The 16,675-nt window shown below is 36.7% G+C and overlaps 2 protein-coding genes across 5 annotated transcripts; one reads left to right on the top strand and one right to left on the bottom strand.

The window, feature by feature from the left end:
• Position 1: 1 nt before the first annotated feature.
• On the bottom strand, positions 2–4,115 carry Cog8 (Component of oligomeric golgi complex 8). Its single transcript, XM_053754005.1, has 7 exons — positions 3,849–4,115; positions 3,248–3,554; positions 2,394–2,559; positions 1,729–1,824; positions 1,276–1,447; positions 959–1,122; positions 2–747 (listed from the first exon to the last, which is right to left on the bottom strand). The coding sequence occupies exons 1-7, from the start codon at positions 3,901–3,903 to the stop codon at positions 55–57; spliced, it is 1,653 nt and encodes a 550-aa protein (XP_053609980.1). The 5' UTR covers positions 3,904–4,115; the 3' UTR covers positions 2–54.
• A 109-nt stretch (positions 4,116–4,224) lies between these two features.
• On the top strand, positions 4,225–15,626 carry LOC128674795 (zinc finger protein 775-like). 4 transcript variants are annotated; one of them, XM_053753696.1, is made up of 17 exons: positions 4,225–4,381; positions 5,402–5,481; positions 6,084–6,143; positions 6,295–6,464; positions 6,548–6,638; positions 7,131–7,344; positions 7,690–7,763; positions 8,234–8,458; positions 8,840–9,002; positions 9,424–9,577; positions 9,925–10,062; positions 10,513–10,589; positions 10,778–10,915; positions 11,194–11,301; positions 11,673–11,788; positions 11,987–12,214; positions 12,488–15,626. In XM_053753696.1, exons 2-17 carry the CDS (start codon positions 5,431–5,433, stop codon positions 12,740–12,742), a joined length of 2,262 nt encoding a protein of 753 aa, XP_053609671.1. In that variant the 5' UTR covers positions 4,225–4,381; positions 5,402–5,430; the 3' UTR covers positions 12,743–15,626. The 4 variants fall into 4 exon arrangements, with proteins under 4 accessions (XP_053609671.1, XP_053609668.1, XP_053609669.1 ...); XM_053753693.1 differs by having other exon boundaries at positions 7,687–7,763; XM_053753694.2 differs by having other exon boundaries at positions 4,249–4,381; positions 5,391–5,481; positions 7,687–7,763.
• Positions 15,627–16,675: the final 1,049 nt, after the last annotated feature.

The raw sequence follows: 16,675 nt of genomic DNA, 5'->3' as shown, positions 1-16,675 counted from the left end.
CTTATAATTTATATCGTTTATTAATAGCATACATATCAATTTACAACTTATTTTCTAATTCATTGCTACACCAGTGATACTGCCCAATGGCTCACAAATAGCTAATAAATTGATGTGTAAAATTTTACTTTCTTGCAAGACCGTCAAAGTTACGCCCAACAGTTCTGCTATTTGTGATGAAGGGAATGATTGCGAAAGACACTTGATAATGTATGGAACTAAATCCTCACTGAAGCAAACGCAAAATAAAACAAAGTTTTGCCTCTCAACATCAGTGAAACTCTGTTGTTCTTTATGGTAAAATGCTACTAGGATCTGTACAGCTTTCTCAAGTGATTTCCGGAAACCACTATAAACTTCTTTGACAATATTCAAGGGTGCTGTAACTCTCAAGGAATTGAGCACAGTCAGAAGTCCATTGCAAAATTCTGCCAAAGGGTAATAGTCAAGTAGATTCTCAGGAGGCCCAGAGGCCATATTTTCGTTGACAGGCCTGGGTACATTTTTTATACTGGGCACTTTGTATGATCGCATTTGCTTGTCTAATTGGTTGACAGCTCGTTCTAAGCCATTGCTTAGTTGCACTAGAATACTGTTCCGGAATAGCGGAGTGAGCACACATCTCATGTCAGCGCCGACACGACCGAACGAGAGGCACAAAAACATGCACTGATTTAGCAGCGATTCGAAGCTTGACTCATCTTCCTTGAACAAGTCTTGATTTAATGTTTGGGCCAGTGCTTCAACCTGGAACAAATAAAAATCTGGAATTAGCATATTAAAAATATTCTAAAACAGTTGTACAGTTACTTGTAAAACACGAGGTAACCACACAGAACTACAAAGCTGATATTATAAATGAGTGTCCTAATTGTCTTTAATCTAAGACTTTTACATATTATTATTTTTTTATATAGCCTTGTCCTGACATTTTATTGTACACCATACCTTAACTTACCTTTTGTTTTAACCAGCAAGACAAAGCACTCGTTCCACTCAACTCATCATGTTTCGCTTTGGTATCTTGAGTGTCTGATAGAAATATAGATTTGTGCTGCGTAAGCACATTGAAAAGATGAATTCGGTGCAATTCCACTATTTTTCTCAGTAACTTTTCAGGTGCTGGAATCAAATGACATTACAATTTCATTTACAACACTTGTATCTATGTGTTGTATCTTGTCATATGGCCATCTGGCCAGAATAGAATAATAGTAAATAGCTGTATATAGTAAATGATTTGAATTCAGTATTATTATTATTACAAATACATACATTCATTGTTCTTGGCATCCTCCAATGCATTTTCGAACCAAGCATTCCTTGCTTTCAAAAAGTGCAAATGCAGTCCATCAGACATTGCCATAGATTTGTTGTATTGGAGTCCTTGCAGGTCATCGTCAGTCGATTTATATACTGTGTTAGCCCTGCGTAAATACCCTAAAATCTAAAAAGGAAAATCGTACAGTTATATATGATGATTTTTCGTTTCGCAGCATATTTTTCAATATGTTAACATATTATGAAATGAAAAGGGAACGTTTTAAATTAGGACTGCTATATTGAACAGACATAGTACATTTTATAAATGATAGAGAAGTCTAGGTCGGATCAAGTAGGTACCTACTTGAACAACAATATTTGATCAATCTACCTAAAATACCCCAACTAATATGCTGGTGTAGCTTTATATCTATTGAAATATGTTTATAACTCGATTGAAATTACCTGCAAACATTGAGGTAAAGGTAAGTCATACCGTAACTGATTGAAGAGGTGGTATAAGGTCTCAAACCACAGGGTCATGATCTCTGAAGTTGTACTCTGAAACAATACGTGTAACTGTCAATAATTAGGAGTCACAACGCCCGCCCGCTCTTGGAGGTCAAACCAGCAAGGGCGAATATTTGTACTGTAATCACAAATATTTGTCTGCGGCTCTAGGTGTGTTGCGTCGGTTTATGTCCATCGGACCCGTGATAAAAGCTAAGTGTGACAAAAGTCGAGTGAAGTCTCCATTTACTTATTTTAAAAAAAGAAAATTATAAATTTATTCAAATAATTGTTATCGTATTACAATCCTATTTCACCCCTATAGGAATGTAATTTTCATAATCCAATTAATGCATTATTATTTTTTACCAACTACAAATTTAAATTAAAAATTTCATGTCAAAAATGATGAAGTTTCCCACAAACTAGCAACCCCTATTTCACCCCCGATGGAATTTCGAAATATGCTTTCTTAGTGGACGTCTCCTAGTCACAATCTACCTGCCAAATTTCATCTTCATGGACTCAGTCGTTTTCGAGATTTCGTGATGAGTGAGTGTTTTTCGCTTTTATATATATAGATTATGGGACATATTTTTTATACAAAATTATGTATGTACCTCTATAATTGGAATTTCGGAGTATCTCTTTGATAGATTTCTTATAAACGAGAATATATCCAAAGCACTTTCATAATCTTCTGCATTCAAAGCCTCTCGCATTAAGGATGGTAGCTCTAGAAGTTCCAACATTTTGTCTACTTGCCCACGTATAGAACTATAGCGGCTGCAATGGAAGAAAAGATAACGTAAATTATCTATACATATAATAAAACTAGAAGTGTGCTATGGCTGTATGTATATTTGTCGACCTGCATGTTTATTTGCGGTTCAACTATTGAATGGAATTTGATGCAGATTTCAAGCACATGGTCTAACTTAAAATCTGGGCACTATTCAATAAAGATTACAAGTTGTAATACAATTAAAAATACAAATACAATAAACCATTTTCCCCTACAAATATGTAAAATTTCGCCTGTGGAGAGAAAATCTTTATTGAACAGATATATGTATTATGTAAAATTGTAGCTACAATTTGAAAATTTTGTAGGTTTTCCACCATTGTAAACTTGTAAGTTATATTCTTTATTTAAATACAATTTTTTAACTTGCATTCTACATAAACATTACAATATGTAGATGACTACATATTGTAATGTTAAACAATAATGATATTGTATAAGGCCCTGGTATAGGTTTCATCGCTATATGTTGTTTAGAACCTGAGATATTAATAATAAGTTATGAGCAGACCCATGAAATAAACATGAGTGGAGATGTGGTCTAAAGCTAGTTTATAATCATTCTCATGTGATTTCAAAAACAGTGCTAAAATGTTAATAAAACACAGAGACATATTTTAAAACTGAAAAGAAATCATTCCACTGATCTCTTTTACCATGCATACATACCTTTTTTCTTTTACTATGTTACCAGCCAAATGTGAAAATTTTTCACCTTCCTGAATAAAAACAGGAGTTGTCTCCAAAAATTTATCTAATGACTGTTTAGATTTCCCTAAGTCTTTCATAATAGTTCTAGATATTTCTGCAGTCTCCACAAAGGTTTTGTAATTTGTAAATGCCAGCTCCTGTGTATGTTCTGTTAACTGCTTCATTTCTTCACTCAGTCTTTCAGGCTCTCTTCGAATATGATCCCAATTTTGAGATCCTAGCTTTTTAATATAATCAGAAATCTCTGCAAATGTTTCTGCATTTCCTGGAATTGATAAAGAAAATTATAGTAATTACACATATCTTATTATTGACAGTCTTATGAATATTTTGGCTTGGCTTGCACAAGACCTTGGGAATACTCATGAAAAACATTTTTTTTTTCTCTGTCTCAAGGAAGCTGCCACCCCCTAGTAAAGTCTAATTTTCATGAGATAAAGACTCTTCTATTCTTAATTAAACGTTCAGATATGATTACATGGCTATCTATTAGTTGATTATGCAGTAAAAACTAATTAATTATTAAACTAAATGTCGCATTAAGGGATGGTAAACTAACCTGCATCATTTTCAGGAAAAAGTAAGATAGATAATTCTTTCAATTCTTGTGCCATGGCTCACGATAGTTGAATATTTATTTAGTGCTTCATTGAGATGAATTTACAATAGATAGGTAGGTATGTGTTTAAAAACCAAAACCAACCAAACCGAGTCGAAACCACTAAAGAAAAACACCAACACAGCAAAGCAAATGTCATATGGCAAAGTCAACACGACACGACTAATGCAACTAACTAGTCTCTGATATGCTAATCTATTAAGGACTGACGTGACGTATCAAAGTTGTCAAATCAAGAGACGAAAAGGTCGCGCGCGTCTCTGGTATTCTACAGACGATGGCTGTATCGGCTTAGATCCCTTTGCCTTTTCTTATGGATAAACTATAAAAATTGTCTTTGGTATTAATTTTTTTGACTGGATGAAAATGGAAGATAGCCATTTGTCTGATAACCAAATAATAGAAATTTCTGATAATTTGCACCGTTTGAAGTGTTAAAAATACTATAAATAAGTCAAGCAATTGATTTCTGGGTTAGTATCAATAATATTTTTTTTACGACTTTGGTTATATTATTGTTTTCATCTTCAGTGAACTATCACTTTAGTTCTATGATTGCGTCATGTAAACGTATAGATATACGAGGTAGCTTCATATAAAATGAAAATCATTACATTATTTGCATACTGATGGTGATTTTCATAACGTTTAAGTGAACATTTTCGAATTGGAGAAGTTTTTGTTTATCTTAACCTTTTCTTTTGACAGGGATAACCTAAAGCTTTTTGTTAGTCCTGGCACCATTTTTGTTTCACCTCAGCCTATAAAAATGGACATTCTTATTCAATTGCCTTTTTTTTATTCATATTTCTTATGATCTTATAATGATTTAAGAATGATGTTGTTTTTTGCTTGTGATTAGGTTATGTTGATGTTTTGATTGGGAAAGCCATTACCTAAAAACTTTTTGACAGAATCCCTATTGCTACCTAAGAATCCATTTGATAGTAACAGGTAAATCGATCAGAATTGGCAGTATTTTATATCACTACTTATAATTTTTCATTTGAAACTTGTTGAATTTATTTACACACTATATTAGGTACTGTTTTATTCATTAATTTTCACAACACTGGAGTTCAACCGAGGTTTCCATTATGGGTTTTCTAATAAGAAAATACCTACTTATTTTTTGCATTATATAATATCTGTTTTGCTTTTTCACCTTTAAAAAAATTTTAACTGAAATGTTTTTGAAGTAATATAATCACTCAATGATCCAATAAGATTATTCCAAAGTTTATGAAGTGTACTTCTTGTAATGTCACCCTTAGATCTGGTTCGAGTTGTCAAGTGCAATTTTATTCTATTGCAGTCTGGCCCGATATCTGTGTTCTCAATATGCCAATGTGTGATCTCAGACTGCAATTATTCTATGAGTTAGTTCAGTTACAACATTTTGATAGCATACATTATTTATTTGTGTAAAATCCTAAGATGGATATATGTTCAAGTTGTTTTTTTTTAATGAATGAATGAAAGTGTAATTCCAGGCATGGAGGACATCATAAAATAGTGAAGAATGGACGGGGTCAGCGGATTTTCCCTTCATTGGGAGGATGAGGATGTGAAGGTTTGTATAATCTTGTAATGTATTTAACCCCATGCATGTGTCAAGCCATTAGGGCTTGACATCATAACATAGAATGAGAGTCCGGGAGTAATTTTTCTTAACCAGCATTTGGCTCAATCATTAGAATCAATAGATACTAGTATCCAATTGTGATATTTATTTGATTCTGCTCAAATTTTTGATATTGACATTTTTTGTCTCCTTAGAGCCTTAATGGTGTGTAAAAGCTTACATAATGTACCTTTGAAGTTTCAGCTATTATTGGTTGAAGCTGTAACCATCCAAAATTAACCAAAATAGAATATTCAGTTAGACACTAATACATATTCGGAACAACATTACTAGGTACTTATTTCTATTATTACTATTTATAATTAAAATGAATCCTTGATGAAAAAATATTAAATAACTAGTTAGTAACCTGTGTTACAGGGTACTAATCCAAACTAAAAGCCAAACACTTGGGAAATCTGTTGCCAATCGGCTTTAATCATGGCTTTAAGACATCTATGGGAGGTATTGTGTGGTCCCATTCTAGAGCAGGAATCACATGCCGTCCTTTTAATTTGCATATTACTCTGAATCATGAACTTTGTTTTCAGCAAGAATCTGTGGTTGAAGCAGAGCAAGAAGTAATCCTAGGAACTGAGTATAGTACAATGGTAATAATATGAATTATATTTATTCAACTTCTTTTTTCCAGGACTAGTTCATAGAATTGATTCTGTACACTAGTATTGTTATGAAAGAACAATTAAAATTAGACATCTAATTATTCACACATGTAATTTAAAAGAATTTCTACATTTTTAGACTTCTGAAGAAATGATAGAGCATACAGACCAAATGGCAGCAGAAAATCTGATGTACTTATCACAAGACATAGTGAACTACACAGAGGCAGTAGAAATTGATCCGAATGTTGAGTGTGTCACAGAAGAGGTCATAACTGATGACTGGGTCATATCTGGAGGCCAGGAAAGGTGAAATTCCCAAACATTATACTTAAACTCTATATGTGTTGGTTGATTTCTGCTTTGGTACTTAATGTTAACTTTATTTTTAGAGTGGAAGTTCCCTTGGAGCACTTGGTGAATCCTGTGTCTAATGTACATGAAGAAAACAACATTGATGATGTGCCATTGCCAACTGACCAGGTAAATTATTTACCATACAGAATTCATTTATATGTTACTAATAATACAATTTTAACATTTGTTTTTTAACAAACACTAAGACTGCATACCTTAGTACAAACCTTAGTTTAGTTGCAAATACCTATGAGAAATAATTAGCAATTGGTAAAATAAATATATATCCTCGTTTGTCTATATTTTATTATATACTTAGTTTTCTTTGTATAGTGATCTAAATCCTGAATGTCATGTCGTTTTAGCCGTTTAATATAGATGGTGTTTTGTTTCTAGTTTATGTGCTAGTTCTTAAGGTGGTTTAAGAGGTTCTGCAGTGAGCATTATCTCTTCCCAATGCGTACGAAACCATTGCGGAGTTTGTATGAGAGCTTTTATTTACCGCAATGAAAAACCGATTCCGTCAAAGTTGGACGAACTAATCGGCGATAGAGTATAGGCGACATAAAATAAGTTCTATATCATCTATAAGCTTCAAGTTAAGCACAATATTGTCAGGACGAGTACACAGCGATGCGGCCGTGGCCTTGCGACTTCTGTTCGCGGCGGTTCCGCAAGAAGGCAGCGCTGATGAACCACATGGTGGCGCACCAGAACGACCGCCCGCACGCGTGCAATCTGTGCGGCGTGCGCTACGTGCGCAAGTGCGACCTCATGAACCACCTCAAGGTGCACGCCTTCGTGCCCGACTCGCATGATCCTGTCGACTATGGTGAGTAACCTAAACTGCCTCTCACTGTCTCAGTCTTGCATGTTCCTGTGTATAACTTTGCTATTTACATCTCACCATCGAGTCGATTCTCAGTGAGACGCAACTAACCAATCACAGTGTGGCATAATAACCACATTGGTTCGCATCATGAAATGCAAACACGCACTTCGCGCTCTGGTTACATTTAAAGCGACGCAAAGTCTATGTTGTCAGCGTAAGAAGAAAACCTAGAAATTTTGAAGATTGGGCTAGAATTTTTCAATTGGCTGTCTTCTACTGCCTACTTTACTACTATATTTACAGTGATTACAAAGTGTAGTTCATTTATTAATGTGCTTTCAGAAGAATTATTAGACGAACGGATTATCAAGCCAAAGAAAAAAAGGGGACGACGAAAAAAGATCCCAGAGCCAGTTGAGGTATGTAAGAGGATTATCTCAATAATTTGCTATTTCACCTAGTTTTATGAAAAGGTTTTATCATAAATATAATAAGTTAGTCCACTCAATCAAATCAATATTGGTAAATTTTTACATACAAATAGAAGGTGAATTAACAGCATTCTGATGGCTGTGGCAAGTGACCCTCACTTTCTGGCACTGATTCAAAGGACTAAGTTCAAATTAGTTATTAGGTACTGATATAGTTTTGATTTACTAGCGGCCCATTCTGACTTCGCTCGAGTGAAACCATAATATAAACGTTATAAACCTTCATATTTATCACACCCATGACATTGCTTATTGGTGAAAACCGTAAAAAAATTAGTTTGGTAGTTTTCACTTTACCGCGTTCATACTGATGTGACGGATTTCTTTTTTTATAATATGTAAGGATATTATTGTGAGCAATTGTCAGTAATTTTAAACATAAGGTGGTGTTAATACAGAATGGCGTATGGGAGAACATGACGTCTGCGCGGACGCAGCAGTGGTCGCGGCGACGATCGGGCGCGCGCCCCGCGGCCGCCGCGTCGCCGCCCGCCCCTCCCGCCCCGCCCTCCCCGCCGACGCCGCCCACCCCGCCAACGCCCGCGGACCCCTCGCGGCCCTTCGTCTGCGGACACTGCGGCGTTGGATTCGCGAGGGAGAAGGCGTTACAGTCACATTCCCGGGTAATTGACCATTGTGTTTTTAAATCTAAAATTTATATGTAATTTCAGTGAAAGTTTCTGTAGCCCATATTATTTGCCCATGCTATTTCTTTTTTTCGCTTTTGGTAGAATAAAGAGTATTGTATTTTATGTACTTTGGAATGAAACAAATAAAATAAATATTTTGTGAAAATACAAAGGAATAGGAAAATAAAAACTTAATGTTGTACCTCAAAAATATTAATGCGATAAGTTGAGGTAAAGTCAATAGAACTTTAATGAGAACATGTTTATAAATAGATTGATACAAAAGATAGGTAAATGTTGAAACATACTTCAAATCTCTCAAAAATTCCAATATGAAATCTGAAAATGAGCTATTAAAAATGAAGTATCGGTCAGATCCACGGCGGCGACTCCCCGATAGAGTGCGGCGAGTGCGGCGAGCTGTGCTGGTCGCGCGAGGCGCTGGCGGCGCACGCGGCGCTCCGCCACCCGCACCTGCCGCCGCGCTCCCCGCCCCGCTCGCCGCCCCGCCGTCTGCCCGCCGGGGACTCCGCATCAGGTCACTAGCTACCTTGGCTTTCTATGTTTTCATAGCTGACGTTATAAACAATGGTTTTTGTTCGACGAGTTTTGATGATTCGTAAAATATTGCTTGTTAACGTGACAGACCGACAGACTCTCGCATTTATATTAATTAGTAACTTTCCCCGCGGCTTCGCCCGCGTGATTTTCCTTTCAGTGGAATATTTAGATATTTTAACTAATCCGGTTTCCCCATACAAATTTGAACCTCCTTGGAGGATGAATTTTGAATAACCTTTCTTAGTGCACCCCTAGACCACATAAGGAACCTACATGCTAATTTTGAAGTTACCCAAGTCATTCAGTATCCTTTTATGTATATAGATGGATGCAATTACAGAATGTTACGATATATCTATATATATACGGAATAATACCCTATATAATTTCCTGTGCAGACGACGACGACTTCCGGTTGTCGCCGCTAGCGCAGAGCGGGTCGGAGCGCGTGGGCGCGGAGTCGGTCCGCGGCCCGTCGCTGTTCTGCCAGCACTGCGGCGTCGCCTTCCAGCGCGCGGACCTGCTGCGGAGGCACGTGGCCGCCGCTCACAGGTACCTCTACCTACATACTGCCGCTAGCGCCGTCGTTGGCGCGGAGGCGGATTTCTTGTGTAAATGGTGCAATAAAAAGTTAGCTAATCTATCTAAAGTAGCACCAATTGCCTACTTGTCAATTTGATGAAAAATGTTTTCGAACACGCGATATGTATTTTTATTTACCTTTGTTTAATAAACTTTTCATTAACTCAGCGTTTCCACCCTTATTGCCATTACTTTAACGAAATATGTGGCACGATACGCGGGGCTAAGGCAGACGAGTGGCATAAGTGGTTCCTCCATATACACAAAACTTCGTATATAATTATTCCGATACAATTATTCCGTGTTTTCGATAACAGCTACAAGCGCCACGACAGCACAAGCAGCACATGGGGCGAGCACACTTGCGACGTCTGCGGCGAGACTTGTACGGACGCGCTACAACTACTCGCCCACGCGGAGCTACACACCGAGCGCGTGCGGATGCCCGCTACCAGGTCACGTGACCGACCGATCAATCAGTCATTTATTTATTTATTTATTGATCATAGGTTTACAAAAGATGGTAAATGTACATGACGGTTCATAAGCCACGATAGCACAAGTAGCACATGGAGCGAATCAAATTTTTGACGTTTTGGTTGTGCGCATGTCCCGCATATTAACTCAAAAGTAAATTTTGTTTTCACAACAACAGCGACGAATTGGTGATATTTGAGTAAACCTTCTTATGAGACCAAATAAGGGATCAACTTTGATCATCCGGAGGGACGAACACATATTGACTGACGACATTCATCGTCAGGCGCTGAGAAAAAAAATTTAACATGATAATTAAATGGTTACCATTAGTGATGTCGAGCAAATAGTACTACTTGATTTGCTCATTATCCCATTTTTTATATGAAATTCATGGTAATTCACTGATATAAGTACTATTTTTACAGATTAAAAAAAATGTCACGAGGAAGAAACAACAGCATGTCGTCAAATAATTTACGTCAGTTCCCGTGCAAGGAATGCGGTGAGTTTTAATTTTTTACATGATTGCTCATATCTCTTGTAACTTGTGATTGTAAAGGAAAAAAATCGGCATTTTTCAAGATTGAGCTAGATAGTGAATTATATAAATGTCACCAGGAATACAACGTCTCGTATGATTACGGTCGAACCTAACTCGGTTTAGTTAAACCACTTTTTTTTTATCCGCAGGCAAAGTGTTCGGTTCTCGCAGCTCTCAGCAGATCCACATCCGCATCCACACGGGCGAGCGGCCGTACGCGTGCCGCTTCTGCTGGAAGGCGTTCGCGGACGGCGGCACGCTGCGCAAGCACGAGCGGATACACACTGGTCTATAGCTTGCTTTTTAACTCTACATTTTTGCCGCCATGTAGAAAAATAACGCATCTGGAAAATTCGCATTCGACAAAATGTCAGATGCTAGATTTTTTAATTATGACAGAATTCTAGTTATTTATCTCTGTTGCTTTTTTAACAAGAATAATATTCAATATTTTTTTCGGGTGTAACATATAAACATGTCAATTACTAACTTATGAGCAACTGTATTCTCAACGCATTTTTACAAAATTGTAATTTTTGTCAGTCTGTTTTTTCGCACGTTGCAGGCGAGAAGCCGTACGCGTGCGCAGTGTGCCCGCGCGCATTCAACCAGCGCGTGGTGCTGCGCGAGCACGTGCGCTCGCACCACTCCGCGCCCGACCGCCGCGTCGCCGGTCAGTGCTTCTGCTGTGTTCATGCTAAATACAAGTCTTTTTTGAAAAATAATTGTAATCGAGACAGATAAAGTGTCGCGATTTTCATATTTTGTGACAAATCTGACCGCATTGTCATCGCACGGATGTTTTACCTAACAAGGCCCTCGAACAATTGTATGTTATTGTGTGGTAGCTTTTTGTTATTTGTATTCCCTTTGGTGCAAATCAGAGCATTGTACTTTACGTTCTCGCAAATCTTGCTAGTCAGAATTTACACAACAGATTTTTTTTGTCCAACCATTAAGCTCGTATTGCTTATTGGTTCAATTGTTATGTAATAAATAATAGCTATATGGTAATTATAAAGAATAAAATATGTTTGGTTGCAGGTGGTCCCTCATATTGCTGCGTGGTGTGTGAACAAACTCTTCTGTCGAGTGCGGAGTTAGTGCAACACTTGATACAACATTGTGACGTTAACACCGCTCTCAAAAGACAACCGCAGGTAAGAAGAATATGTATAAAATAGGTCTTGTATTTTAATTTAAAACTTTTATTAAAGATTTTGTCGTCGTAGAAAATGAGTTTATGCGGCGAAATGATAACATTTCCTAGATAAATATTTCATAAGATTTTGACCCCAGGTAATGAGATAAGGTAATGCAGATGACGTTGATTTTAATTTGGCATAATATTTGATCAGGCGGGTCCCCGGAAATATAAGCGGCGGCGAAAAGTGAAGCCTGAACGGTGGTCTCGCTCGCGCTCGGCGTCGCCGGCGTCCTCCCCCGCCCCGCCCTCCCCCTCCCCGCCGCCACCCTCCTCCCCGCCGCCCTCGCCGCCGCCGCGCCGCCGCCGCCGCCCTCGCGCCCCGCCGCCCCGCCCCCGCATGATCCACACCGCGGAAGAGCCACGGCCCAGGACTAAGCAGGTGCGTAATATGTGTATTTAATCGTTGTCAATATTTTTAAACGAATTTTAATAAAGTTATATGTTACAGAAAAACTATTTCGTTGTTGTAATTCACTTTCGAATAGTCATTTGTGGTAGTGTCAAAAGCACTATTTTTAATCCATTCATACTAAGGATACTAATGTAAAAATGTGATGTGCCAGACTGTAAACATGTACCTATCATGTTATGTATTGTACAACTATATTTTATTTTGCAAAAATCTTTTAAAAAAATGAATCGCCCCCATTAGATCCGGACCCGGCGGCCGCCGCGGCACCCGGCCGACGACCTCCTCGCGATCCGGAGCACGCGGCGCAGTCGCTCGCCCTCCCCCTCCCCCTCCCCCTCCCCCGAACACCAACTGATACCAAAGACAGAGCCCGACAGCGTCAAGCGCGAGCGCAGCGTGTCCCCCGCCAGCGACGGGCCCTACAAGTGTGAGATGTGCTCACTAGAGTTCCCACGTAGAGATGCTCTGTTACTACACGTGCCGGTACACATCTGACAGCCGACAAAAACTAAGAAACGTAGAGCCAAAAAACGCTATAAAACTAAAAGGCGTCATTAAACATAAAGATTCAAAGCACTTAAAACTGCAATATTGTAAAGAGAAAAAACCTGATTCCAATTGGTCGAGATTGGTTGATAAACACCCAGTGTTGCCAGCCCTCATTTATTTTCTTCACTTTATTAACAGACTGTAGCTCTTTCTCGCTCTTAATTTACTTTACAAAAACTCATTTTATGAGATCGAGCGATACATTTATATGTGGTGTTACTTAGTGCATTAATGGTTTAAAGAATTCTGTTTGACATATGAACTATGAATTAAGTCTAGAATGTTTATTGTAATAGCGCTTAATTAAGCACGATTCCTACCGTTAATGTTGTCACTTGAATTGTGTATGCAAATAATAATTTTACAAAGATTATAAGTTAGGAGGAGGAATGGTTGAACTATTCTATGGGAAGGCATGTTAAATTACATGTATTCGATTTACACGGGTGTTACAAATAAAATATATTTATCTAATAATAATACAATGTCACGTGCTATAGAGTCTCCAATTTGTAGCCCTTTCCCTTGATTGACATTTACAATCTGAGCGGATGGAGAAGCAGATGACATATTCTATATTTTTCTTCCACTCCGAGACCAATATGGAAGACTCAATTGATGAAAACGTAAAAAAATATTTATTATCAGTTATCCGATGTAGATGAATCTCTGTGAACCGTGAATACCGGTTTCCCTATTTCATTCCTTTAAGATTGTAAATCTAGTAAAATTAATCCAAAGCCGATAAAGATGTTGTAATTGATATATTATGTAGAATTGTAGATTGTATAATTGGGATTACCCAATAATCAAGCCGAGTTTATCTGTATAAATGTCTGTCGTCTGTCGCGATACACGCCTGTGTGGTTAGTTTATGAAACCTTATATTTATGTACTGTGCATTTGTGATAGTTGAATAATTTGAATTATAAAATTATTGTTGATTTCTGTGCTTAGTGACTATACAGTTCCACGGTATCGTCAATTTTGTATATAAATAAATCTTGTACTTTTTAATGGAGGCTGGGTGCACTGAAAGGTAGTTTAAATTTCTCAAAATGTTATAATTTGCAACAATACTTTAAGTATGATCAACTTGTGGATCTCCTAGAATCTTGTTCTCATTAGATCATCAGAAATTTGCGGAGTCGATTATAATATCAGCATATACAATACATACTGACTTGTGTGACATACACGATTAGATGAATTAATTTTATGATATCGACTTGCATGATTCACATTCAGATGCATTCATCAAGTGTAGCCAAATAGTTTTGCTACCTCTTTTGTGTACTTAGTATGTTTGTTTTTCTTTGTAAAGGCCTAGTTAATGTTGGATATAAATAGCTTGTATCCACAGTCAAGTAGAACTCTCACAACCGCTGAACGTAAGTCCAGCTTAGTTTAAGTGTTGTCGGTAGTACTAAGACAACAAGAATTAGTATTTGATTGCATTGTATTTTTACTAATTGACTGACTTATCGATTAGTATTCTGTATGTTAATTGTTATATTAGATATAAAGATGTACATAATATGTATAACGTATGTGACCATAGTGTTTCTTGGTTTAGTACAAATACTGTGTTTTTGTGTCATGTACAGTTTATGTGATAACATGTCGGTTTTAATAGAGACATAAATGTGGCGAAAGTTGATCGTGTCTTATAGATTACACGCATTGAATCTTGCTGGAAGGATGTTTGCTAAGTATATCAAGAAACATGAATGCCAAATTCTACTAATATTCAAGCCTACGTTTTGTTCTTACTCTTACATATTTTTTAATACTTGCAGCAGAAAGTTGTATTAACTAAATTATCAAAGTTCAAATAATCGATTAGTTCGTTTATATTCATTTTAATTAATTCTCAAATCTAATATGTTTTACTGGAATATTTTAATAATGTGATTTGTACTTGCCATTGTGTCCATGATTAAAATAATTATTTGTAATTATGTCAACAAACCATAATGCATTTGTTTTAATATATAAGAAACTAAATCTAAATTCACAATACAGAACAAAGCAAAGTTATTATGATGTATGATTAAAAACAGTACATTGTTTCTTTTTTAAATTTCCAATTAATTTGAGACATGAACTTGTAATACTTTGTAGTGCAAAACATTCCCCAATCTGCAAATGTGATACTTTATTGACAAGTTTGTTTTCTAATGTATCCTGTACTGTGACTATTGTAATACTGTTGTTAAAATTGAATTTGGTTGCAATATTTGGTACCAATTCACTAGATTGAACATTGAATGTTATTCACAAAAGCTGAATGTTTTCTACATTTAATTATAAGTTATCAAGTTAAAGATATGCCAAAAAATCTACTGAACAGAGATGGGTTTCACAGGCATAAACCATCTTTGTAATGTAATTACATTACAAACCAATGTCAACCTAAATTATACATAATAAATACATTAATTAGAAATTAACGTTATTATGATTTTCAGGGTTTTGCGACTTTATTTCGCCTTAAGTTGCTTTGCCATACCACATTTTTTCCATCAATGTCAGAAATTGTTCTGAATGTCAGTTAATGTTCTGAATCAGAGTTATTTCAAATATTCTGTGTATGGACTTTTTATAACTTTTACAATGTTTGTTTTAATAATTGTTTTATATTGAGACGTTTTATATGGTTTTCATCTATTTATGTGGTAAGGGCTTCCAGATTACAAATCACTTTATTTCTTATTTCATCTGTACTTTCGTTCACATTGTATGGTCAACTGTACAGATACACATCACCTATTCTATGTAAATATTGTCGTCTATTCAATAAAAATATAATAAAGCAGTCCCAATTTGAGATCATATTTTTATTTCATAGCAATAATAGAAAAATACGCGCCATGAATTAAAGACGTCGCACATTCATGTCAATTCTTAAGGAATCGAAGTAAAAGACTGGTAACATTTATTTGTTACTATGATATAAATTCGTATTTTTCGTCATCTTTAGTTCAATCCCCGAGATTCCCGATTCCCGCTACGTGTCGTTCAAAAACTTGTCCAGTCCGGTTTCCTGCAAATTGTCCCACGTCGTTTCCCGCAACGTGCCCCATCCCATTTCCTTCTACGTGTCTCACACCCGCTTCCCGTAACGCTTTCTGAACATTTCATGAACCTCTTCAAAAATAAAGTTTCGGATACATTTTCACCTCTACCAAAAATGACGATGCTTCATACAAACTTGCAACCCCTATTTCAGACCTATAAGGATGTAATTTTCAAAATCGAATTAATGTATTTATTATTTTAACTACGAATTAAAAAAATCATGTGTCTCGCTTCAAAAATGACGAAGTTGCTTACAAACTGGCAACCCCTATTTCATCCCCTTAGGGATGGAATTTCGAAATATCCTTTCTTAGCGAACGTCTCCTAGTCACAATCTACCTTCCTGCCAAATTTCATCTTAATGGGCTCAGTAGTTTTCGCGATGAGTGTTTTTCGCTTTTATTAATAAAGATTCTATTTCTAAAAACAATATTTACTACGAATATGAATGTTTGATGGACGTTATTGTAATTATGCATTAAAATTGCATTTTATCATGGATTTTAGAATGGGCCCGCGCGCGGGCATTTTATTCTTATTTCTATACCCATTATTTAAACCGCGTAGGCAGCTGTCATATGTATATAAAGTACTATGTATGACTCGAAATAAAGTACAACTCGGATGTTCGAGGCCCTCGACTAAAGTCTTAGGCCTCACCATAAATCCTCGTTAGAATGTGTTACTTCCTTATTGCAGTAATGTTTTTATATTTGTGATCTCATTGCACTGGTACCCGCTCGCGGGGCCCGTACTAAATGTATGGTACAAGGTAAAGTTTATATTCCGTGGGAATAT

This window comes from Plodia interpunctella, chromosome 13 (genome assembly GCF_027563975.2).
Source record: "Plodia interpunctella isolate USDA-ARS_2022_Savannah chromosome 13, ilPloInte3.2, whole genome shotgun sequence".
In the NCBI taxonomy this organism is placed as follows: Eukaryota; Metazoa; Arthropoda; class Insecta; order Lepidoptera; family Pyralidae; genus Plodia; species Plodia interpunctella.
This window is presented reverse-complemented; position numbering and strand designations above follow the sequence as displayed.